The sequence below is a fragment of the Colletotrichum orchidophilum genome, assembly GCF_001831195.1.
Source record: "Colletotrichum orchidophilum strain IMI 309357 chromosome Unknown Scaffold_17.1, whole genome shotgun sequence".
Taxonomy (NCBI): Eukaryota; Fungi; Ascomycota; class Sordariomycetes; order Glomerellales; family Glomerellaceae; genus Colletotrichum; species Colletotrichum orchidophilum.
In genome coordinates, this window is record NW_019172973.1 from 147,096 (window position 1) to 169,821 (window position 22,726).

General features: G+C 52.7%; 9 protein-coding genes across 9 annotated transcripts; 3 read left to right on the forward strand and 6 right to left on the reverse strand.

Moving 5' to 3' along the window:
- Window positions 1–374: 374 nt before the first annotated feature.
- Window positions 375–841, reverse strand: CORC01_02917 (uncharacterized protein; the record flags this gene model as incomplete). Its single annotated transcript, XM_022614567.1, has 2 exons — window positions 375–643; window positions 706–841. The coding sequence occupies 2 exons, from the start codon at window positions 839–841 to the stop codon at window positions 375–377; spliced, it is 405 nt and encodes a 134-aa protein (XP_022478868.1).
- Window positions 842–2,334: 1,493 nt separating this feature from the next.
- CORC01_02918 (uncharacterized protein) lies at window positions 2,335–3,252 on the reverse strand (the record flags this gene model as incomplete). The annotated part of the gene is made up of 1 exon (XM_022614568.1): window positions 2,335–3,252. The coding sequence occupies one exon, from the start codon at window positions 3,250–3,252 to the stop codon at window positions 2,335–2,337; it is 918 nt and encodes a 305-aa protein (XP_022478869.1).
- Window positions 3,253–4,000: 748 nt separating this feature from the next.
- Window positions 4,001–4,970, forward strand: CORC01_02919 (uncharacterized protein; the record flags this gene model as incomplete). The annotated part of the gene is made up of 2 exons (XM_022614569.1): window positions 4,001–4,259; window positions 4,333–4,970. The coding sequence occupies 2 exons, from the start codon at window positions 4,001–4,003 to the stop codon at window positions 4,968–4,970; spliced, it is 897 nt and encodes a 298-aa protein (XP_022478870.1).
- Window positions 4,971–5,236: 266 nt separating this feature from the next.
- Window positions 5,237–6,709, reverse strand: CORC01_02920 (tRNA methyltransferase complex GCD14 subunit; the record flags this gene model as incomplete). Its single annotated transcript, XM_022614570.1, has 1 exon — window positions 5,237–6,709. One exon carries the CDS (start codon window positions 6,707–6,709, stop codon window positions 5,237–5,239), a length of 1,473 nt encoding a protein of 490 aa, XP_022478871.1.
- Window positions 6,710–7,135: 426 nt separating this feature from the next.
- Window positions 7,136–9,753, forward strand: CORC01_02921 (tRNA synthetase class I catalytic domain-containing protein; the record flags this gene model as incomplete). The annotated part of the gene is made up of 3 exons (XM_022614571.1): window positions 7,136–7,462; window positions 7,523–8,662; window positions 8,716–9,753. The coding sequence occupies 3 exons, from the start codon at window positions 7,136–7,138 to the stop codon at window positions 9,751–9,753; spliced, it is 2,505 nt and encodes an 834-aa protein (XP_022478872.1).
- Window positions 9,754–12,035: 2,282 nt separating this feature from the next.
- Window positions 12,036–12,532, forward strand: CORC01_02922 (uncharacterized protein; the record flags this gene model as incomplete). The annotated part of the gene is made up of 3 exons (XM_022614572.1): window positions 12,036–12,177; window positions 12,249–12,432; window positions 12,496–12,532. 3 exons carry the CDS (start codon window positions 12,036–12,038, stop codon window positions 12,530–12,532), a joined length of 363 nt encoding a protein of 120 aa, XP_022478873.1.
- Window positions 12,533–12,753: 221 nt separating this feature from the next.
- On the reverse strand, window positions 12,754–13,869 carry CORC01_02923 (uncharacterized protein; the record flags this gene model as incomplete). Its single annotated transcript, XM_022614573.1, has 1 exon — window positions 12,754–13,869. The coding sequence occupies one exon, from the start codon at window positions 13,867–13,869 to the stop codon at window positions 12,754–12,756; it is 1,116 nt and encodes a 371-aa protein (XP_022478874.1).
- Window positions 13,870–15,964: 2,095 nt separating this feature from the next.
- CORC01_02924 (major facilitator superfamily transporter) lies at window positions 15,965–17,714 on the reverse strand (the record flags this gene model as incomplete). Its single annotated transcript, XM_022614574.1, has 2 exons — window positions 15,965–17,129; window positions 17,194–17,714. The coding sequence occupies 2 exons, from the start codon at window positions 17,712–17,714 to the stop codon at window positions 15,965–15,967; spliced, it is 1,686 nt and encodes a 561-aa protein (XP_022478875.1).
- An 814-nt stretch (window positions 17,715–18,528) lies between these two features.
- Window positions 18,529–19,692, reverse strand: CORC01_02925 (uncharacterized protein; the record flags this gene model as incomplete). The annotated part of the gene is made up of 3 exons (XM_022614575.1): window positions 18,529–18,810; window positions 18,889–19,387; window positions 19,520–19,692. The coding sequence occupies 3 exons, from the start codon at window positions 19,690–19,692 to the stop codon at window positions 18,529–18,531; spliced, it is 954 nt and encodes a 317-aa protein (XP_022478876.1).
- Window positions 19,693–22,726: the final 3,034 nt, after the last annotated feature.

A 22,726-nucleotide genomic window follows, 5' to 3' on the forward strand; every position in this document is an offset into this window, starting at 1 on the left:
CAGACTTCAGCCTCAAGTCCAACATTATAAACTTATTCGCGTTAGTCTTGCGGCCAGACTATAGCAGCAATTCTACTGAATAGAGACGGAAGTGCCTTGAGACATGTATTCCTTGACTGAAATGCTCATATTGAGCTGGTGGCATGATTTGCGGACTCTTTCTGAGGGCGACCAAGGGTTATATAGTTGAATTACAGTGGTAGGCTCGATTCAATAGTGTGACGATGCTCGGCATTAGTTTCTTCCCTTCGAGAGGGTGAGATTAGAAGCGTACGATTGATGCTTTGCCGCAGGAAATTTCCCAAGAACCAAAGTCCCTACCATTCTAGTCTAAACCTACAACGCTGCTGCTTTTTCTCCTCCATTCTTTGTTTCTAGCGACTGTACTCAAGCATCATCTTTTCGAGCAGCTCTGGATGCAAGACTGTCTCTCTGAGTTCGTCAAGAGTCTTGATAGACGAGTCTTCCTCCAGGAATTTCCTTATCCGCGTCGAACTGATTTCCAAGGGCGCGGCATCCGCCGGAACAAAGCGTATCCAATCTTCTTGGCCCCCCCCCCTGGGCCGACAGACTTTGATTCTTTCTCTCTCGGCAACATAGTCGCTATCGTTTTTTTCTGTTCTGTCTCCGGTGTGACCAACCCCTGGAAAAAGTGTTGATTAGCATTTGATGTTTCTTCATATTCCGTCAAGCCGCCTCGCCCACCTCTGTGACTCTCTTTGACTGCCTTGACAGTTGACAGAGTTATACGAGACATGGTGTCAGTCCTGCGGTCAATGGCTCTCTGTACCGCCACCTTGGTGTAGTCGATTGCATCCTCCCAAGGCCCGAAACCTTTCATCCTGTAGAGTTGCCCTCCAGGCCGGGCGATGTGAGATGCTCTCCTAGTGTTGCTGCAAATGGTTCTCAGACAATCTGGTACCAGCCGATGAGGGGAATAGTAACCGTAGATGGGCTTTCAATGGTCCAGTCCCGTTGCCCGAATCAAACTGAGATCGAATCCGTCTCTCTTTACCGTTTCTAAGAGGCGTTGCCGCATTTTGTGCCACTTTTCCGCGTCACCATTGTAAGCCCAGTACTACCGAGGCTCAGTCGAGTCGCCGTGCCAAAGCTGCACGCGGTCACGCGTCTTGAAGACAAGGTCTTGTTATTTTCTTTTTGCACTTAGATTCCAGGGCCTCCATACTACCTAGGTAGATGAAGGCGGCAACGACGTTGAGGTCCTGACTGCCTTTGAATGCTCGCAGAAGGAGGTTATAGTGTCCCAGTTGCGGAGGGTGGAAGCAGCCTGAGTAGAACAACACACAATTCTCCTGGCATTTATTCAATTGGGGCCGTTCGGTGCTGTATTGTTGGCCAAAGATGTTCTTGTGGTGGCAGTACGTCGTGGATTGAATCAGCGCACACCTGCATGGTCCATAGGCATCTGTAAGATATCGTCCTAGGTTGGCAGTCTCATCTTGTTTCTCGTGGGATTCATCAACTGAAGGCGTCATTCAAGCGTCTGGGGTCTTGGCAGTCAGATAAATTTGCAATTGTCGTATTCGTGCGACATGGGGAGAAGTTCTGCTATAAACGGGTTGAACTGTTCACCCTCGCCTTTAGTCCTAGCATTCCAAAAGAATCATGTGCCCAGTCGGCTGTGTATTAGGATTCTACCGTAGATTTCAGTCATTTGGTAGCACACTCAGTGAAGCCAGCTTATTGTCGACGGGTAGGAGTGATTATGCACATTGTAGTCAGGGAAGGCGACGCAATAAGTTTAGAAGTCATCCAGCACACAGTCAGTCAGTGGTGACAGAATCCAGAATATTCTCTCGGACCATGAAACCTTCATTTTATAGTCTGTATCATGAGAATGAGTTTGAAGTAGTGGGCCACATTTGCGATCTCCCCTAAATGTGATACGAGAGAATGGCCAAACCATGTATAACTTTTATGTTCTTTGCTCTTCAACATCGACTGGTTCCGGCATGGTTTCACCTTTGTGCAGGTGAGGTAGAAAAAATTGGCCCCTCAAAAAGCATTGTTATATGCACTTGCAATGAGGCTGGTGTATGAAATTCAAAATGATGAAGCATTGGATTTTCCATGAACGGTAAACCTTTCCCAGAAAATATTTCATTTGTTGAATTTTATTTCCCACTTCATGCTATGGCTTCCTCCTTCCTAGTCTGTCCCAAGTTGAAACCCCATTCTCTCAAAATTTCCTCGAATATCTCAGGGTGAAATACCAGCGGCCTCAAGGCGTCGAGAAGCATCAGTGGATGACTACTGTCGATTATCCTTCCAATGACGGTGGAGCTGATCTGTGAATGGCAACGATGGTCAAACCTACCCGGAACAAAGCGAATCCAGTCCCCTGGCACGCCTTCTCGGTGACAGACCCAAACGACCATATCCCTCTTGGTAGGACCACAAGCTACTTTCCGGTAGAGAATTGGTTCTGGGAGTTTTTGAGCTTACGTCAACTAATCGTGAATTTTTCTTACCATCATCAACCGCCTCTTGTGACGAACCCAAGCGCAGGGACCCCTTTGCCGGGGTCATAGCATCCCTAGCACAACCGGGCTGTTCATGTCCTTCCAGTCTTACTGGCTCCCATTTCGAATAGCCTAGAAGAGGGCTCGGGATTCTTCTCTGAACGAAAAGGCGGGATGGCCTGCCAACGTCGCTGACAATTATCTCGTGGCTTCCGGAAATTGCCCAGGGATTTTGATTGAATTTCATGAGGTCGGGTCCGCAAACTCCCACAAATCTCAAATTGAATCCATCTTTGGCTGTTTGCCGTTCCAAATTTTTTGAAAAGTGATGCCAGTCGGATCCCCTGTCGAGATCGAAAACCCAATACCAGTCGGAAGGTCCCAGATCCCCTCGCCAGAGCCGCACTCGCTCGTTGAGAGTCAGCGCCATGTCATATTGGAAACTACTGTCGCACTTTCTCTGCAATTTGTAGTCGCTGAGAGGCAGAACTATGGCGGCAATGATATTAATATCATTGCTTGATTCAAAGACATGGCGAAGAAGGTTAAGGTGCCCGTTGTGAGGGGGGTTGAAGCTTCCCGGAAAGAGCAAGATTCGATTGATACGATTGCTTGACAATTGTGGCTTGAGGATTGGGTTGCCCAAGCTGCTGAATACTTCTTGCTGGGCACCAAAAGGACAGGGACGACCGAACTCGCCGTAGCATTTTCTGATGTACCCCCCCAAGTCGGCATGACGCGGAGACTCTGGCTCCGGCGAGCCTGCCATACTCTTTGCATGCTCCATCAGTGAAAGTGCGATTCAGAGATAAATTCCCAGCTGAGAACTGGATGGTTCAGTGAAAGACTCCCCCTTAGAATCGATGCAGGAGACTACGGAGAGATTCACATGAGAGTGGATTGAGAGGTAGAAAATGTGATATTTATATGTGGCATTTAATTGCGCCTGCAACATCCACATGTTTGCGTTATTTGTTCCTGAAAAAATCATCATATCATTGGAGAAGCCTCCATGTTTGCCTCCCGCATTCAAGACATTTCAAAGTTCATCGTCACAACCTCTAGGTACATGTAGTCTTTCACTGAAAACCTTCACATCCTAGCTCAGTTAAACAGAAAAGTCAAGCGCTAGAACTTACTGCTGCATTTTTGTCTTATTGCCTCTTAACTATGAAAATTCGTAGACTTCCATCGCTTAAGGGATATCCTTTTCTCATTAAAGTGTGACGTGATTTGTCAGTATTGACGTATTTGATAATGAGACTGTGCCGGCGGGAACGGGGACCGGGTGTCCCACAGCGGCCCCGCTGAGCGCTGCACCGGTGGACTGGAAAGCAGTGGAAGGGACCCCGCACTCACTCAATGTCTGTACAGTCATCGGCCGCCTCACCCACCCCGGCCCGAGATTCGCAGCTTTCGCAAGTTCCGCTTCCCTCTTACTCCTCCAGTTCTGCAGCTCATTTCAGACTCAACCTGCGAACTCATTCTTCATTTTCTACTCACAACGTTTTCCAAAAATGGCTCCACCTCTCAGAATCGGTTACGTGCCGGAGCACTTCTCTACGCCCCTCTATTTTGCCAAGGAGCACTTTGGCCTCGATGCCACCTTGGTTCCCTTCCCCTCTGGAACAGGACACATGATCACAGCCATTCGTGGCGGAGAGATTGATATCGGCATCGGTCTCACAGAGGGCTGGATCGCCGGCCTCGGCAAGGAAGACGCCCCCGGAGATGGTGGCTATCGTCTCGTCGGCACCTACGTCGACACACCCCTCTGTAGGTTCACCATCAAGACATGCACACGTAAAGCCAACTACTCGGGGGAAACCCTACTAACATGGAAACCAAGGCTGGGCCATTTCGACCGGCGCTCAACGCCCAGAGATCGCCTCAGTAGACTCCCTCAAGGACGGCAAGATCGGTGTCTCACGCATCGGCTCCGGCAGCCAGATCATGGGCTTCGTCCTCGCCGACCAGCAAGGCTGGCTCACCCCGGCTGCACCAGCGCCCTTCTCGGACACAGTGATCCTCAACAACTTTGAGAACCTCCGCAACGCCGTCAACTCGGGCGCCGCCGACTTCTTCATGTGGGAGCACTTCACCTCCAAGCGCTACTACGACTCGGGTGAGATCCGCCGCGTCGGCGAGATCTACACGCCCTGGAGCAGCTGGAAGATTGTCGCGTCGACGGCGCTAGCCAAGGAAGGACAGAAGCTCGACCCGCGGATCAAGGATCTGTTTGCAAAGCTTGATAAGGGCGTGAAGCACTTTAACGAGAACAAGGACGAGGCTGTCAAGTACATCAGCACGCACCTCGACTACTCTGAGGCGGATGCCAGGGAGTGGCTGAAGACGGTCAAGTTTACTGATGGCGTGGAGGGTGTAAAGCCCGAGGTTGTGAACAACACGGTCGATATTCTAAGGAAGGCTGGGGTTTTGATTGAAGGCAAGGGAAGACAGCCTGAAGCCATGGTAGCCAAGGATTAGACAGCCACAGATCAAATGAGACTGAAATTCCACAATGACTTGAACATCACGATCTGCTTTTGATTTAATGCCGGTGAACGAGGTTGGGTTCTATGTGATTTCAGATGATGCCCTATCGATTTTTGATTCTGTTACAGCCGTTTTTCAATCAACTTTGCTTTTGAAATGCCGCCGTACTCCTGAAATGTAGTCCTGACAATGTTGCTAGGGTATCTACCATTCCCGTTACTACTCATCATGATCGTCAACATCCGATCCAACTCCGCCTATGCAGCCTGGGCCTTTCCAGACTTGCCCTTCTTTCTCTTTCCATTCCCCTGAAGTAGCTCGCGCTTCTCCTGCTTGCGCGTCGCCTTGTCCTTGGCCCCAATCACTCCAGTCTCTGAGCCACACGGCCACTTCGCCAGCACAGCGGCCTCGTCCTCCTCGCTCCACTCGCGCGGCAGCACGGCGAACACGAGGTAGGACGTATGTGTCTTCAGTTCTGGCTCTGCGCGGTGGATGATGCGACCTTGCAACCACGGCTTGCCTGCAAAGGGCCCTTCGTCCTGATCGCCGTTTGTCGCTTCTCCTCCCGCCTGGTCCACGTCCATGGCGTTACCCGCAGCCGGCGAGTCGTCTGCCGAGTTGGGGTCTGCTGGGTTGTGGTACTCTCTTGTTCTTCTCTCGATCTCGCGGAGCTTACCGACTGCCTCGGTCACGTCGCGTGCGCTCGCCGCGATGCCACGCTCAGGCTGGCTGTAACCAGCGCGATCCCGGATGACGTTGAACTTCTTGTGGGAAATCTCAATCATGTCAATGTCCACCCATCCCAGTTGTCTCATTGTATTGATCGTCCTTTGGACCTGCTCAATGCAGGGAGAGAAAGTGCAGATGTAGACCGACTTTTTGGGATTTAACGGAGAGACCCATTCCTGTGTATCGCCTTCGGTGTCCTTTGTCGCCGGCTTTCGTCGTGAGAGGTGTGGGAGGGCCTCCCAGGGTGCGGGCAAATCGAGGAACACCGACTCCGCCTCGGGGCTTTTGCCGTCAACCAGAAATCCACCATTGTAGACGTCTCGATGCGAGAGTTTGACGATTCCCTCCAATCCATGCGCTGTGATCTCTTCCTGCATCTTAACATATCGATCCTCATTGAACTCGAAGCTAAAGACCTTGCCTTTTCGCTGGGCGTCATCCTCGGGGTATCCGTTGTAAACCGCACGCGCTGACGCGTGAGTGAAACTACCACTGCCGGCGCCGGCCTCGATCAGTCGGGTCCCGGGTCGCGCTCGTATGCGCTGAAGGACGTAGCTGTAGTCGGGAGTGTAAACAACCTGGGTCCGGTGCGGCAGGCCCGCAGTCCAGAGCTCGGCGGTAGGCTGTAGGATGTGCACGAAGCCGCTCGCGGCGGTGGCCGCTTTCTTAGCGGGCGCGCTGGACTCCGTCTCGGCCTCATCTCCAGCTGCCGGTGTCGATGCGTCCGTTTCCTCTTCTTTCCTCTTGCGCTTGCGGCCTCTAGAGCCAGTGTCGACAATTGAGGCGCGAATTTGCGATCCCCATGGTACGTTGATTAGGGTAGAGTGGGGGAACGATCCGAATCGTGTGTTGAGCACAGCTCCTTCGGCATAACCGTCGACGGCGCCGGTCGAGTCCTGGAGGATGAGAGGAACGAGGTTGTCGCGAGAGAGCTGGACAATGGCGATGGAATTGGCTGAAGTCCTGGGACCAGGCTGGAGAAAGGGTGATGGTTTCGTCATTTTCGTGATGTTGGTTGTCGTACTGGCTCGAGAGCTGCCAGCGTTTACCGACCCCGGATGCTTTGGTGGTAAGTATGCAGAAAAACCGGCCGGGAATGCGAATTAGAGACAGTGGAGGAAAAACTTCGCGAGGCTGAGAAGAGAGAAAAAGTCAGTTGTGGCTCAACGCGGGGCATATGTGGCTGGTGCGAGAGCTGACCACTCAGATGTTGACACACCGCCTCGATTGGCTACGAGGCTGAAGATGGTGTCACACCCGTCTTTTTTGATAGGCGGGCGGCTAAATACTCCCTCCAACAAAGTCGCCGTCCCCTCTCTTCCCAATTGAGTGACTCAATCCTCCAAACTCGACCCTCCGACCCTCTCGACGTCCCTCCCTCCTCCCATGCACCCTGCCCTCTGTGTGCCCCTCTCCTTTTGTTCTGGATGAATCGCCTCTTTAGACTCACCAGAATTTCCGTTTCTCTCTCCACTCAGATACCCAACTTTCGATTCTCCAGGGCTTGTTCCTCCATCGCGACCATGGAGTCTTTGAAGGTGCACAACTCCTTGAAGCCCGGTCAGCCGGTGCCCTTTACACCAATCAACCCGGGAAAAGTGTCTTGGTACGCTTGCGGCCCTACTGTTTATGACAAAAGTCACTTGGGCCACGCCCGCAATTATGTGTCGACCGATATCATCCGGCGCATCATGATGCACTACTTCGGCGCCGATGTGAAGTTTGTCATGAACATCACCGATGTTGACGACAAGGTCTGTTGTCACTAATTTCACTTATACTCAAGGCTTTGTTGACCATTTCCAATGTTGCAGATTATCATCAAGGCCCGGAGACAGCGTCTCCTCGAACTCGAGAAGCAGAAGAAGTACTCGGGCGAAGAGCTGGCAAAGCTGACCCTAACAGCTTTCCGCGCCTACGCCGAAAAGAGTTTGACTCTGATCCAATCCTCCGATCTCGACGAGAACAACTACCTCGAGCGAAGGGACAGCGCATATGGAAAGATTCTCGCCGGTGGCACACTAACTGGGGAAGGCAAGCCGGGTGACGACGAAGCCAAGACGAAGATGCACATTGCAAACATGGATGCCGCTGCGTTTGCGATCAAGGACAAAAAGTTCTTTCCTGGGACCGATGAGATCCTCCTGCCATACCTCGACTCACTCTACAAAGAGACTATCGACACGAGCGATCAGACCATATTCACCGACCTGACTCAGAGTATGGAGAAAGAATTCTTCGACGACATGGACGCTCTGAATTGCTTGCGACCTGATGTCATCACGCGCGTTACTGAATACGTGCCCCAGATTGCGACATTTGTAGAGCGCATTGTGGACAAGGGGTTCGCTTACGAGTCCGACGGATCCGTGTACTTCGATATTACGGCTTTCGAGAAGGCTGGCAACACATACGCCCGTCTGCGACCCGGCAACCGTAATGATAAGTCACTGCAGGAGGATGGGGAGGGTGCTCTATCGAAAAACTTGGGCGAGAAGCGCAATGAGGGAGATTTTGCGTTGTGGAAGAAGTCCAAGAAGGGAGAGCCATACTGGGAGAGCAGATGGGGCCAGGGTCGCCCGGGATGGCACATCGAGTGCTCCGTCATGGCTTCTGACATTCTTGGAGCACAGATGGATATCCATTCCGGCGGTATCGACTTGGCATTCCCTCACCACGATAACGAGCTGGCTCAGAGCGAGGCCTTTTACGTTGACAACACAAAGGGCGAGCACACGTGGGTCAACAACTTCATGCACATGGGCCACCTGTCCATCTCCGGTTCAAAGATGTCCAAGTCCTTGAAGAACTTCCAGACTATCCAAGACGCCCTTGCTACTACTTACACATCTAGAGGAATGCGCATCGTGTTTCTGATGGGCAAGTGGAATGACGGTGTGGAGATTTCTCCCGATATGCGAGCCCAGGCATCCAGCTGGGAGGCAACAGTCAACGTAAGTTTCCGAGCCGCATCGCAGTAGTCGTTGCCGAACTAACGTTTCGGTAGAACTACTTCATCAACGTCAAGGCATACGTTGCGGATGCCAGCGCTTCGACCGACGGTGTGGAATCTCTTTCCCTAGCAGAGAAGCCCACCGGAGGACTTGTTAGCAGTCTGGAGAAGGCCAAGGCTGATCTGCAAAACGCCCTCACCAACTCCTTTGATACCCCTCAAGCGATGCGTGTGATTCAGGAACTTGTCAGCGAAGCCAACAAGGTTGTAGTTTCCCAAGACGCAGAAGCTAACTTGCCCGCGCTCGTCGCTGTCGCGCGTTGGATCACAAAGATCCTTGGGACATTCGGCCTCGATGAGAATGCGACGGCGCCCTACGATGGCCTTGGCTGGGCGGTACCTGCGTCAAACGCGAATCTGGACACCAAGACCGTTGTGCAGCCGTACGCAACGGTGTTCCAGACAGCAAAGTCGGATGTTGAGGCATTGAAAATCTCGGCGGATTCGATTTCAACCCTTTTGTCGCAACAAGACCCCGAAGCAGAGTTCTCTTCTCTCGCCGCGAAGGGCGTGCGCGATCCTGAACAGTTGGCGCTGCCGTACCTTCGAGGCACTTCGAGATTGCGCGACGAGCTTCGCCGCATTGTGACATCAGTTCCTCCCGAGACCAAGAAGGCCATCCTTTCTCTCACGGATCGGATTCGTGACGAAGATCTGACAAATCTGGGAGTTTACTTGGATGATAGGCCGGATGGCAAGTCGTCATTGATCAAATTCGTGCCAGCCAGCGAGTTGATTGCGGCCAAGAACGAGAAGTTGGCCAGGGAAGCGGACAAGGCCCGGGCCAAGGAAGAGGCGAAACGGGCGCGTGAGCAAGCTGAGAAGGAGAAGTGGGAAAAGGCCAAGCTTCCCCACACGGAGCTGTTTAAGGGAGATGATAAGTACTCGCAGTGGGACGCGGAGGGACTGCCGACTAAGCTTAAGGATGGAAGTGACGTGCCCAAGAGCCAGCTCAAGAAGCTGCAGAAACAATGGCAGAGCCAGAAGAAGGCGCACGAAGAGTACCTGGTCAAGTTTGGTGGGAAGTCATAGACAGGCCAGATTTGATGGCATCGATTAGCATCTCAAAGCGAGCAATTCATGACATTGCCATTGGCATAGGTACTTTGTGGCGGCGTCAAGAATGAAGATCACCCCGCAGGACGAAGGATCTCATTGACGTTGCCCATGAGGCAGCGGAATCGCACAGGAAGAGGCCTCACTTAGTATGGGCGACAAGTTCAAGGTGGTGGGAGAGCCGGCATGAAGCTATCTGCACTAGCTGTGGGAAGGGTGGACACCAGGACCCCTGGCGTCTGGACCCTTGCCAAGCCGGGGGCCTCCGACGATGCATGATCCCGCTGTTGCCAAGCAATGTGATCGTCTTGTGCCGGGCCATCTGTAATCTGGGAGCTACCTCACCACACGGGCCTTGGTGATTGGAACCAAGCTATCTATCATCAGTCTTCAACGAAGCCTCTAGTATAAACCGCGAAGCTCTTTGGAGGGGAAAAAGCAATGTCACGAAACCGCAGTCTCACGTTTATCCACAATGCGTAAGCTTCTCCTGGGGCAGCATTCGTAGGATCAGCAGGCTTGTAAAAGGCCGCGAAGCAGCGGTCTACGAATACCTTATGCATGGCTGAGCTTGCTGCCCTGCTGGGTGAATGCAAGTTTCCAAGGCACAAGTCGAAACCTTGGAAATGCAACGCCAGCACCAGCCAACCAGTTAGCGCAGCGGCAGCTTGTCCAAGCTATCTCGATGGACCCGGATGGCACCCGTCAAGGTTCCGTTGGCTCTTTGTTGTGAGCTATCCGAGGGAGGGCCTGGAATGGTCGTTTCAAGCGGTGAGGGGTTGGAACTCGGAACATGGATGAAGGGGAGGGGATAAACAACTCTCGCCCACTTTACGAAAGCTACCCCTCACGTCGAAGGCTCTCCCCCTTCCCATTTTCTCTGAACATCGGATCGAAGAGTCCCTGAGACACCCGCTGCACGGAGCTTCCTGACACGTCATTGAAGAGGGACCCGGGCCTCCATTCCAAGTCATGCAGGGTCGAACCTGTCTTCTCATCAGGACCAAACGATATGTGGGCAGTATATGCCGAGCTGTATAGGAACTGGAGCCTGGGAGGCTTGTGCCCGTTGCTTCGATCCTGACGATGAACTGGCTGACGGGGGCATCATCGTGTAACAAGATTGACAGTGTTCGTGGGTAGCTATAGAGGGGCACAGAGGGGCACTGCATGGAGACCTTTGCCGATTAGCCGTGCGAGGGTCAATACTCAAGCTTTCTTGGCCGCTTGGCCGCAGCGTCACCAGTTGGGTTTTTCTGGTTCAGCCCAGCAGGGGTGGCTAAGATAGTGACGCAGCTCACAGTGCCGAAGTCCCCGGGCCGGCGGGGCTTGACCCAATTGGCTACAAGCGTGGAATTCTCGACATCTCAAATCTTGTCCATCCCAATGGCTTGTGGCTGGAACCTTTGTTCAGCTGGGTTCATCCAGTGTTGGTTGCTCAGTCATGGACTGTCGACGAGAAGGCAGAGTTTCTTCTTAACCAGATGGAGAAAAACGTAGAGAGAGGGAGAGAAAGGGTTCTGGAGTCTACCACCTCGGACTAACCCTCGAATCATAACCCGCAAAAAAAAGGGCCATGGTCGTGGGAACGCGGACAAAGCCGTCGATTGTCCAGGTCCCACGAGAACGAAAGCGCTGCCGATATGCCGAGCAACCCCGCCAAAACACATCCACGGCTTTACGTCAGGCCCATATCGGGCAAGGCTCAGTCGGCCAGAGAGCAAGGAGACGACGGTGGCCTCCCACAGCTTCCCCTCTGAAGACGTGCCTTTCCTGGGTCAGAACTGGTTTCGACGAAATCGAACTAGGCCCAATCCCCCCTCCTTCTCCTCCCCGCGCCGTGCAAGGGTTTGTTTGATGCTTCAGCTAAGGCCTCCCGTCGGTTTCCCCTTCTCCAATGGATTCGCAGAGCTAGAGCATGAGCCGGTGGAACACGGCCTCCGTGAAAATGCAGCCAGGCAAAGCAGGACCATGACGGGCTGGGGCGAGGGGTCGGATCGACCCCTCCATCATGTCATCGGGCAGTGATCCAGGGGCAAGAAGGTTAAGGGGTTTTCTCGAAATAGAGCAAGCTTAGCTGGGTCCCTTGGCGATCACATGAGAGCTTGACCTGGCTGCCGGAGGGGCATAAGAACCCCTCGAGCTGCTCCTCCATTTCATGTTGGTAAATCTTTTTCGTATTCCTATTAAATTCAACATCATTACTACAAACCAATTGACTTTATACACCACCCCCAAATCTACATCATCACTTCAAAATGTTCGGATTCGGAGAAGCCAAGGAGCACCGTGACGCCGTCTACGATGGCCAGCACGAGGGCAAGCTCAGCCACGAGATCGTTGCCGGCGGCGCTGCCTTTGAGGCCATGAAGCTGTTTGAGGACCGCCAGCGCAAGAACGGTACGTCATTCCTGTTGCTCCTCCCTTCCTGGTCTAATCCAAGATCGTGCTAACAATGTGTCTTCACACAGGCGAGCCCGTCAAGCACCAGTTCGCCAAGGAGATGATTGCTGGCATTGCCGGTGCCGAGGTCGACAAGCTCTTCGAGACCAAGGGCCTGGACTACATCGACCGCGAGAAGGCCAAGAGACACGCCGAGAAGCAGGCCGAGCACCTGTACCAGGAGCAATACGGCGACCTGGACGAGTACAACCCGTGAGTGAAACATACCCACCGCACGCTTGTTTGGTAAATACATGGACTGACGATGGGATACAGTGAGCAGCGTGGCCGCCACCAGGAGATGGACTACTAGGCAATGTGTATTATCAACGGCCGAACAGATATACTATGACGAAATGAAATCAATTCAAAGTATTGACAATGTTTTTCAAATTCCTGGAATGTGATGTGTAGATTGGTATCAAAAGCTGCTAGAATCACAAAGCACAATACGACTCCTTGTACAAGTAACCTTACACGTGTAGGCACGCTTGACACCTCCAATCCCAGCGAATTTCATCTCAGCATAGTTCATTATCTCAACCCAACCGGCACAACATTCGAGGACGACGACGCATACCCCATTTCGACAGCTCCACCAGCAATCTGCTCAAACAACCTCTCCCGCTCCTTCTGCAACGCCGTCCGCGTACTCTCCAATCTCTCCCCTCGAACCTTTTGCTCCCGTGAGAGATACATGCGTCGATCCCTCGTCTCGTGCAGGTACCGACTCAACACATGCGCACACTTCTCAATCGACATCCTCGACTTATTAATCTCGTCGTGGAACGCCATGTCGGAATAGATGTTGTCAAACAGTACGTCGCCCATCAGGTTCCCGTGGTTGATGTTGATCGGCGGCAAATCGCCAATATACGGCGTCATCCGCTGCGCCTGCATCACCAACATCCTCGCCTCCTGTGTCGCGCTCTCAGCGCGCTGCAGCGCGCTCCGCTCCATCATGTCCGACATGGTCCCGCCGCCAAACATGTCCATGCGCGAGTGGCTCAGCGCGTCGTCCATGTGCCTCAACGAGTCGCCCATCCGCTTCATCGCGTCCGTCAAGAGACGTATTGCGTGTGCCTCCGCCTCGACTTTGGACCGGGTGTCGTGGTACTCGCGCAGCGCCTGTTCCGCCGACTGCTCGAGGGCGTCCTCCTCGGGGTAACTCGGCGTCGGGCCGGCAAAAATCGAATCGTAGAGGCTGTCGAGCTCGCACTGCGCCTCGTCGTGCCGTCTGGCCTCGGCCTCGAGCGACGTGCTGGCCTCGCGCGCGTCACGCAGCTGCTCCCGCACGTTCTTGTTGAGCTCCTTTTCGCGGTGCTCCTCCTGGAGGACGTCAAAGTACTCGCGCTCCTCGCGGGCGGCGCGCTCGTTGAATTTGTCGCGCTTCCCGACGGCCTTGTGCACGAAGCGGCGCATGACGCTGTCGCGGTACTTTTCGTGGTCTTTGAGTTCCTTTTTCCGGCGGCCCTCGAGAGCGTGGATGTTCCTGTCTGACTCTTTGAGCTGGTGGTCTAGGTCGGTGATGAGGCGGCGTTGTTGGCGGAGGTCGGGGATGGCATTGTCCGTGTCTGCGAGGATGGCGAGGAGTTTGCGGTTTATGACGGCCGCTTGGCGGATTTTGGATTCTAGGGCGGCGGTGGCCATGTTTTGGTTGTTCAGGTTGATACAGCGATGCAGTGGTTGGTGTACTCGATGGAAGGAGAGGTATCAGGTGTATTAGTATTTGTGAATGGGCAATAAGCTTTAAGACGCGGGAAGTTAAGACGCTTTTAGGGTATCGTGAGGGTATCGTGAGGTTGAATTACGCTGGTAAAGCCTCGAGTAACAAGAGGCCGGGGGGGGTTCGAATTTTACTTCAGTTCTCGCTCTCGAAGATGGAGTCAAAACACAATGATATTTGTTACTTCAGCTGCCCACGACGGGGGGGACAGTTTCTGAGGCCTGGGCATTATATGCTCGCCCAGCAATCCTTGGCAGACGTAGTGAATGCCCAACCATAGTCCGTCTCGGTGCTGGTTGGGTCTGGCAGAAAGGATGGACGAAACTATTCCTTCCAAGGCCCCAGCAAAAGAGTCATAGCATAACGATGGCAAGCTTGGCACCCCATGACATCAGGCCCTCGTCCTTGAGCATCGCCCGGCCGGGTTGCCTCTGCGGCGCGGCGCCCTTGAATTGCGGGGTGGGGATGGGTGGGCAGCCCGTATATAGCGGTGGACGGATCGAAAAGACAAGCGTTTCTTTTGTCTTACCACCAACCACATTAGCAGGGCGACCGGTTCTGAGAAAGCGGCGGCGAAATGGGGCAATACCGGGGAATGGGTGTGGCCAACAGGCGAAGGGGAAATCAGTCAACACTCTTCCGGTTTGAACTATCGGGCCATGAGCCGGGATCATCGGTGCTGCGTAGGCTTGCGCCACGGACCGAGAAGACGGGAGAGGGAGCTCCTTCGATACTGGTCGAGCTGAGCCACAGCAGATCAAGGCCGTCTTTTTCTACTGCCACCGAATTCTCTCCTTCATTGATGATGGCTTTTTCCCCATTTTCTATAGAACTTCCATAGAGACATCCGTTCCAGGCAGATGCAGACAGGATAATCTGAAAGACTGCAGAATGATGAGGGGAACAGCCACACGCTAGAAACCTGCCAAGAATCGAAGGATTCGGCGGTGCTGTGAAACTTGAGTGACCTGGATGAGACCGAACACGATCTAATCGCTTGGAATGATGCTGATGTTTGTGGCCAGTAGTTACCAATAGAGCAAGGATCCTCGCTCATGGATCGTGGCACTTTGGAACTGGGGGGAACCTGGAGACTTTCACAGAGAAGAGAGAGGGGGTTTCGGCGTGTGGCTGGTGCTTCCAGTCCTGGTCTGTTTTTTTTGTTTTTTTCGCAAATGTAGAGGCCATGAGTTCGTGTTTTGAACCGACTCACAGGCCACACAAAGCGATGACGCCAGCGAGTCTGTTGTTAATGTCGTCGGGATCATAACGATCTTATCAAGACTCCTCATCGGCGGTTTTGGGAGATCAAGGCATGACGGTGCCCACCGCACAGCAAGAACAAACTATCATGAGACGGATTGAGCCTAGGACATTGCACCATGGTTGGACCTGAAAATGCCCAATTTCATGCGCATTGACCCCGGTGGTCCAGCGTGAGAGAATTGTAGAACAGGAAATAAAATACCCTCATTAATGATGTAGATGACCCAGATTAGGAGTCTCGCGCGCTTCATGTCAGCCTTGCTGTATTGTTTACAATAAATCTTCAATTAAATGGTCTCTCCATTGCTCGATAGCAAGACAAGCGACAGCCACGTGGGCGAATGGCATGTGTTGTTGTCGATGCCAACGAGGCGGCGGGAATCCACAATCGTCTTGCTCCGTCGGGGATGATCCCCGTTGACAACTTCAATAACTGGCGGCATGGCGCCCCCATTCATGAAAATGGACGGCCCTGCCCGTTAGTTGGCAGTCATTTGTTCGCCCGGCAACCGGAAGTCATCCGCGGTATATTGATCTGCTTTGATCAAATTGATTAGGAACGCCTGCCTACATGTACCTTTTCATCTTTAACCACGGTAACCTGCGAGCTTGTGGTAATGTTACATGAAATATCTTGTCTATGCCTGTCAGTCCGTCTAACCCAGTTCTTGTCCCGCCTTGTCTATGCCGCAAAGATGAGAAAGGTCCATTGATGCCAGCAATAGATAAATGATAGAAGAGCCTCATCCGGGGCTAATCCTCGGCCCCTGACTCATAATCCAATCCTTCCATAGAGCTCTCACTCTCCAAGTGGATGGGCCCCTTCTTCCTCGGCTCTTCCACGAGCATCAGCGCCGCCCACGTCAGGGACGCCAGGACCGCAACGTAGAACCACGGCAGCCCCTTCCACAGCCCCTTCTTTTCGAGCCCGAGCGAGAACGCCCACGCGAGCACCGGTCCGCCGAGCGGCGAGCCGAGGGTGTCGACCATGCTGGTGAGCGCGTACAGCCGGGAGGTGTGCTCCGGATCGACAAATTCGGTGATCATGGCGCGCACCAGCGGGTGGTGGGCCGATCCAAAGGTCTGGAAAACGAGACCCAGGAGGAAGACGACAATCTCCCGGCTGAAGGCCTCGAGGAGGGCGCCGGCGGCGATCATGATGTACGACGCCTTGGCGAGGAGGGCGTCCTTGCCGAAGCCGGTGCGGCGGAAGCGGCCTCTGGGGTCGACGACGATTTTTGAGACCCAGGGGAGGAGGACGAGGGTGCCGATGTGTAAGAAGCCCAGGGGCGAGAGGAGGAAGCTGGTCTGGGCGAGGGTCCAGCCAAAGTTCTTGCTCACGTACTGCGGTAGCGTGGAGGAGTGGGCCGTCATGAGGTGGTTGCCGACGAGGGAGGGCACGAGGCAGAGGAGGATGTTGCGGCTGTTGAGCATCGCGAGGGAGTCCTTGAGCTGGACCAGACCGCTGAGGAAGCCTTCTCTAATGGCGTCGCCGAGTGGTAGCTGCGGTTTCGGCGTCTCTTCGGGATTGAGCTTGACACGGAGAGTCTCTGGCAGGAGCGCGATGATGAGGAAGATGAACGGGGCGAGCACGAAGACCAGGCGGATCGGCAGCCAGGGGCCAAACTTTTCCATGAGGAAACCGGCGCACACATGGCCGCTGAGGCCGCCGACGACGGCGCCGACGGAGAGGAGAACAAAGTTCGAGGCGCGGTCCTTTTCGGTGCTAATGTCGGCAGCCATGGCGTAGACGTTGTTGAAGACAACGACGATGCCGCCGCCAAAGAGGAAGAAGCAGGAGCCGAAGAAGAGATAGTAGATGCTGATATCGGGGAAGTGAGCGAGGAGGAAGGGGGCCCAGCTGAAAGCGGTGACGGTGCCGATGTAGGCGAAGACAAGGCCTGCCTTGCGGCCGATTCTTTACGGTTTCATGTCAGTTCTTTGGGAAAATCAAGCATAGTAGATACGTGAGATGTAATTACCCATCTGACAAGACTCCGTAAGGAAAGGCAACGAGGAAGTTGACGACGGCGCCGATGAGGGACTGCCACCCACCGAGCCACGCGAGCCGCTTCTGCACCTCGTCGACCTTGCACTTCATCTCGGGGATCGTCTCCGCGGGTCCGAGCTTAAAGTGCTTGTGACAGATGCCGTCCTCGACGAGCCTCATCATGGGGAGCATGAGCAGCATGGCCTGTATGGTGATGGCGAACTTGAGGAGGGCCAGCAGGATGATAATAGTCCGCGGCGATCGGGCCCGGAATGGAGCTAGAGCGGCATCGAGACGCGAGCCGGCTTGCCAGATCACCCCGCCGAGGCCGCCGAGGCCGCTGCCACCGCCGGGAGAGGGTCGCCTCCATTTCGACGGCGGAGGTCTCTGGAAGGCTTGGAAGCCGGCACGGGGGCCCGGTTCAGACGGATCCATTGGGAGCACCCCTTCGTGGTGCGCATACTCTGCGCCCAAGAGGTGCTCCTCGTCCACTTCGTCTGATAGACGTGGCATCATTTCTAGGTTTCTCTCCTTATTGCCGAATCTGGGGTTTGTATAGAATGAGAGTCATTGAACGATAGTGACAGATGAGAATGTAAAATAAGGACTACACAATGAAAAGTGAAGGGAACAGAATGAACGATCGGACGATAGAGGGGAGAGAAAGGACAAGATTCGCTTGACAGGGCGTGCTGTGGAAGATAATTCTGGTACGGATACGAAGCGCCTGAAATCCGGTCGCCAAGTCCGCCAGTTTCAGCTGGAGCCGGCGGCTTACTGTAACTCCCCGTATACGACCCCCGAAGCGTACCTCGCACAGTGCCCTGTGGCCCCTGTCGTGTGCCAGGATACCATATTGCGACGCTTGGTGAGAGTTATATGAGTACTCTTAGCGCTGGCATAAAATGGTCTAAAGTCACATATGTCAGAGTACCTCCTTAACAACGCAATCTCCTTCAACTGCCGCTGCCCGAAAGCTACTCTGTCATCACACACTGACTGCTAGCAGAGCTCACCAGCACATTGCCTGTATTAACTCAGCCTAGATGAGTACTCCTATGAGTACTCTTCGGTCGATTAGCGACCAGACAGACAAGCGTGAGGATTCAGAACGCAGAATAGATTGACACTCGCGCATTTGTGTGGGCAGCTATGAGTGTTATCAATTATAAAACCATACAACTTGGTGCTCTTTCAATTTCAACATCCTCTACCCTAGAGCGAGGGTCGCGGCCTCCACGAGGAAGAACTAAGAAGATGAGAGACACAGAGATACGGCCATGCCTGAGTTTCTTGCGCAACATCAGCACCACACACTGCGCCGATCTTAAGTGCTTTGCGTTCGCCCATCCCAAACCCTCTGCTCATCCTCGTTTTCCTGGTAGTGGAGCCTCGAGAGACTGAACACTTTGTTGGAGGCCAAGCTGTAAAGCAGCATGAGAGCCGCAAACGTTGGCCAGACGACGAGGATCACATCGGCGACGGAGACTCCGACGAATGAAGATTCATAATCCCAAAAATGACCTGTCAACTCCTTGATGATGTTTATAAAGCTCCATATCCTGGTTATGAGCCATAGAGAGACTGCAGTGAGAAAGAGAGTAGCTGCCTAATAGAAATGGATAGGTTAGCAAATGATCCGTTTGGAACTGATTTTTGTCCCCAGGGCCAACAAGAGACCGCTTACCTTTTGGACAGGACTGCCCCTGGTCTTCCCGTGGGACAAAAAGGCATAAACAGCCATGCCAAGGGCTGCAATGAGAAGAAAGCCGATGTTGATGGCACTCATGTATTCGGCGGCAAATGACAACCTAATCGCATTGTCCCAATCGCCAGACACATAGCGGTCCCTGCCCGGGAGAATTTCGTACAAGACCGTCGAGGCGATTTGGCATGCAAAGGTTGCTACAGCTACGAGAGCAATTAGGGCTGACATGCCCAAAATGACCTTTTTGCCGACGTGATAGGTTCTGGAATCATCAGTCTCGGCGCCTTGGCGAAGTTGAGTCAAGGCGTGAGCCAGAAAGAAAAAGGCGCGAAGAAGGGCGACATGGCCCAGGTAGCTGAGAAGCGAGCTAACGTAAACGATGTATTCAATACCATGCGGTATCAAGCCAAAACCGTCTCGCCGCCGAGCATAAGTAACTGCAAGAATGATCCAATAAATGAGCCTAAGAAGTTCGGACCTGAAAAAACAATCGGCAGAGTCAGTTTCTCATTTCCCGGACAGTGCTTATCTAGGTGCCCAGGAAGGCTGGTTGGAAGCTCCCGTGACCAAAGACTAAACAGTGACAGCAGATATGACAGAATCATCTTACACGCTCCAAAGCCCCAGGGCAATCTTGGTGAAGTCGACCCAAAGGCGCGTGTGGTCATGCTTGGCGCCGGGCTTACGGAGGACAAGTACGGAGAATCCCAAGGCGGGAATGATTACTAGTCCGGATAGGACAGTTCGCGCTATAGTTCCCGTCACGTAGGGCTCCCAGTCCATTTTGAATATGACGGCTCGGTTCGAAGTTACTGTCTTTAGTGGATTGCAAAATATCAAGTGAATAAGAGACTGCTTTGAAGAGGAGGTCGAGTTTTGTCGTTTTCAAATGGACAAGTGTGATGCAGGAATAACGCCAAAGAGAGTGGGGCTGATGAGCAGCTTAAATATTTACCGCATATCCGATCAAAACATGTGAGTCCACGATCTTGACACGATTCACTGTCCAGCTGCTCGGGCGAATGTGCTCTCGGTTCGAGCCGGTCTCTCACCCTGGCCGGGCGACAGCTGTGCCGCACTAGCCCCTACCAGCATACACCTGCGCGTACACGCCTGCAGGACAATCAGCCGAGATGACTGGATGTTATTGGTTCAAAGCCTGTAAACGCAGACGAGAGTGTGCAGAAGAGATATCATCGCCCTATTCGGTCGGTCCCCCTTACGCGGCCTGCTTCAGTCGTGGGGCGGGCGCAACGCTGTGCCTCTTGAAGGGCCAGCCAAATTGGCAGTGCAGGTTGTCTCGTTTGATCAAATCCATCGGAGAAAGAGAGTAGTCTGTCTGACAGGGTCTCATGATGTTGAAATAACACTGTGAAATCGAGGAGTCAGTTCTTGGGCCATGTGGACGTGACTCGCTAATTCCTGAGTTACACAGGCTGCTGTAGACTGAGAGTAAACAGCTCGAGGTCGCTGTCATTCGATGGCCAGCAGGTCCCATACTTCCAGCTCTTCATCTATTGCCTTTGCGACTGGATGAATCAGGGTCATTTCCTATCGAGCATTTTTGCTCCCTTCTCCCGAAGCTTTTTCGCGGGGCGACTCACACTGGCTGGGCTGTCATGGGGATTTAAAAGCCCCTAGGACTATTTGATCACATTCCTTTGAAGCCTTGGATACATGTATCAAAGCCACATACTACATGACCCTGGTGTTGAATTTCCAGATGTAACAGTAAAGTGAAGATTTGCCCGTTCATTCTCGGTATGAAATGTCTTCGTCTCACAACAGATGGTCGCCACGAGTGCAGCTCTGGTCGCATACGTCACTTACGCCTAGTCAAAAATTTAAACTCATATAATCTGGCCGAAAGTTTTAGTGAGTAACGTTGGCTTTCAATGCCTGGTACTCACAGGGAGTTTCAGTCCATGAAAACTCCAGCGCACTCTTCCAGCTCCGTAAGCACGATGGTGGGAGTCAACATGGGGAAGATTCAGGCAAATGGTCTAGTTTAGGGACAGTTAAATGATTTAGTTTAGTGCTATGGAGTCATGATCAAAGTTTGTAGTGTGCCGTAAAGTCGAGCATTGTCTAAACCAACGTGCTACGTGACGGATTGAGAAGTGGAAAATATGAAAACCCAGAGGGACACATCAATGGGCCCGCCCGTGCTTGATCTAAGCAACAGAAGACAAAAATTGCCAGAATTATCAAAGCAAGTAATCAATTAAATCATATCGAGGGTTTCAAATTGTTGGCGTTTAGGTCTCAGAACATGATACGCGAAAGCGAAAGCTGTGGCGTTGAGGAATAGCATCTGCCCTTGGCATTATCAAATCTTCGGACATGCTACTTTATAAGATCTTTCGCCCTCACAATCAAATACAGAAGCCTGTGAATTAGTTGGCTACGTTTGTAACTCCGTATTTACATGCAGTGTCGCTTGAGTGCTGCAATACTTCCGAGTCTGGGTTGAATCAGCAAGGCATGGAAAGGGAACACACAGTCTATTGATCCAATATGAATGAACCTGCATAATGAGAGCCTACTAGACTTGGTTTTTCCTAACATGCAAACTTGAAGCCATCGCGTCTCTCTCACACATACTCTTATAAATATCCAGTCTCCAGATCCTCTTGCTCCAAACCAAATTTGGACGAATGGTGCCATTTACCCAAGGATAGAGACACAACGCGTTTTCAAATTTACCAACAACACGGGGTCTAACCTTACTTCTTGCCTGCAGCTGCATTTCGCGCTGCTCTTCTGGCTCCGGAAAATCCTGGCGTCGTCTATTTCTACTCGAGAAGAGGTTTGGTCAGTCTTGAGCCTTTGGAAAGGTCATGTGTCCACTGACTTTTTCTCTGGAACTGGATATCACTCCCGGTCTTCTTCGCCGAAGTAAGCATTTGCTCAGCCTGTTCTATATTCCCTCTCGTCACTTCGGAGTCAAAAGCCAGTGGATACTTGGTCTTGAAGCCAAGTCACTCTTGCCGGGCACTGTTCGCGCGCCATCCTTAACAAATATTCAGGCAGAACCACTTGTCTGGATGAGAATTCCGTCAGGACTCACTCGATGGCAGCGTCTAGCCACTTTTACTGGTCCGTAATAGCCTGAAGGCGAATCTTCTCTTGTTCCACTAAACTGATTGAAGTGTTTAAACGCATACAAAATTGAAAAGAGGCATCAGCCACTTTCTTGACGTCAGAAAACCTGTTTCCCGCGTCCTTGTAGGAACGGTAGTCCCTCTCCATCTGATCGATCCATACCGGATCAGGCCGCCGCCTGCTATGTCGTCTTGCGTCAAATTCCACCAAACAGCACTTGGGGATAGAGAACATTGAACGCTGTTGGTTATAGCCGCCGACATTCTGGCCCAAAGTCGAATTTCCGCGCGCAGAAGCACTGCCTCAAATGCTCGCCCTGTTGATTGAACCCATGACAGCTACCGAGTCATTTCATTTCAGCCGATGTTGATTTGCCGAACTTTGGTAATATCTGTGTGAATATACGGCGTCTCGTTCCGAATCAGGCAAGAATAAGGAACACAGGGCCCCGGGATCATGGCTTGTGACGCTACAGAAGTGATGGGCACAGTCAAGGCAGCTATGCGAAATCCGCAAGCAAATCTCAGTGGGTCAAACTTGGATCACAACCAACACGAATACCTAGACGTTGGTCGTAGTCAGGGAAGATGCACATGCAGCGGCTGTCGGCGCTTAGAACATGAAGACATGAACATTCAATGAACAGTTCATAATTGCCGTTGATTGGCCGACCCGTACCCCGACCCACTCGGGGCTGTGGAGGCTGGCAGCC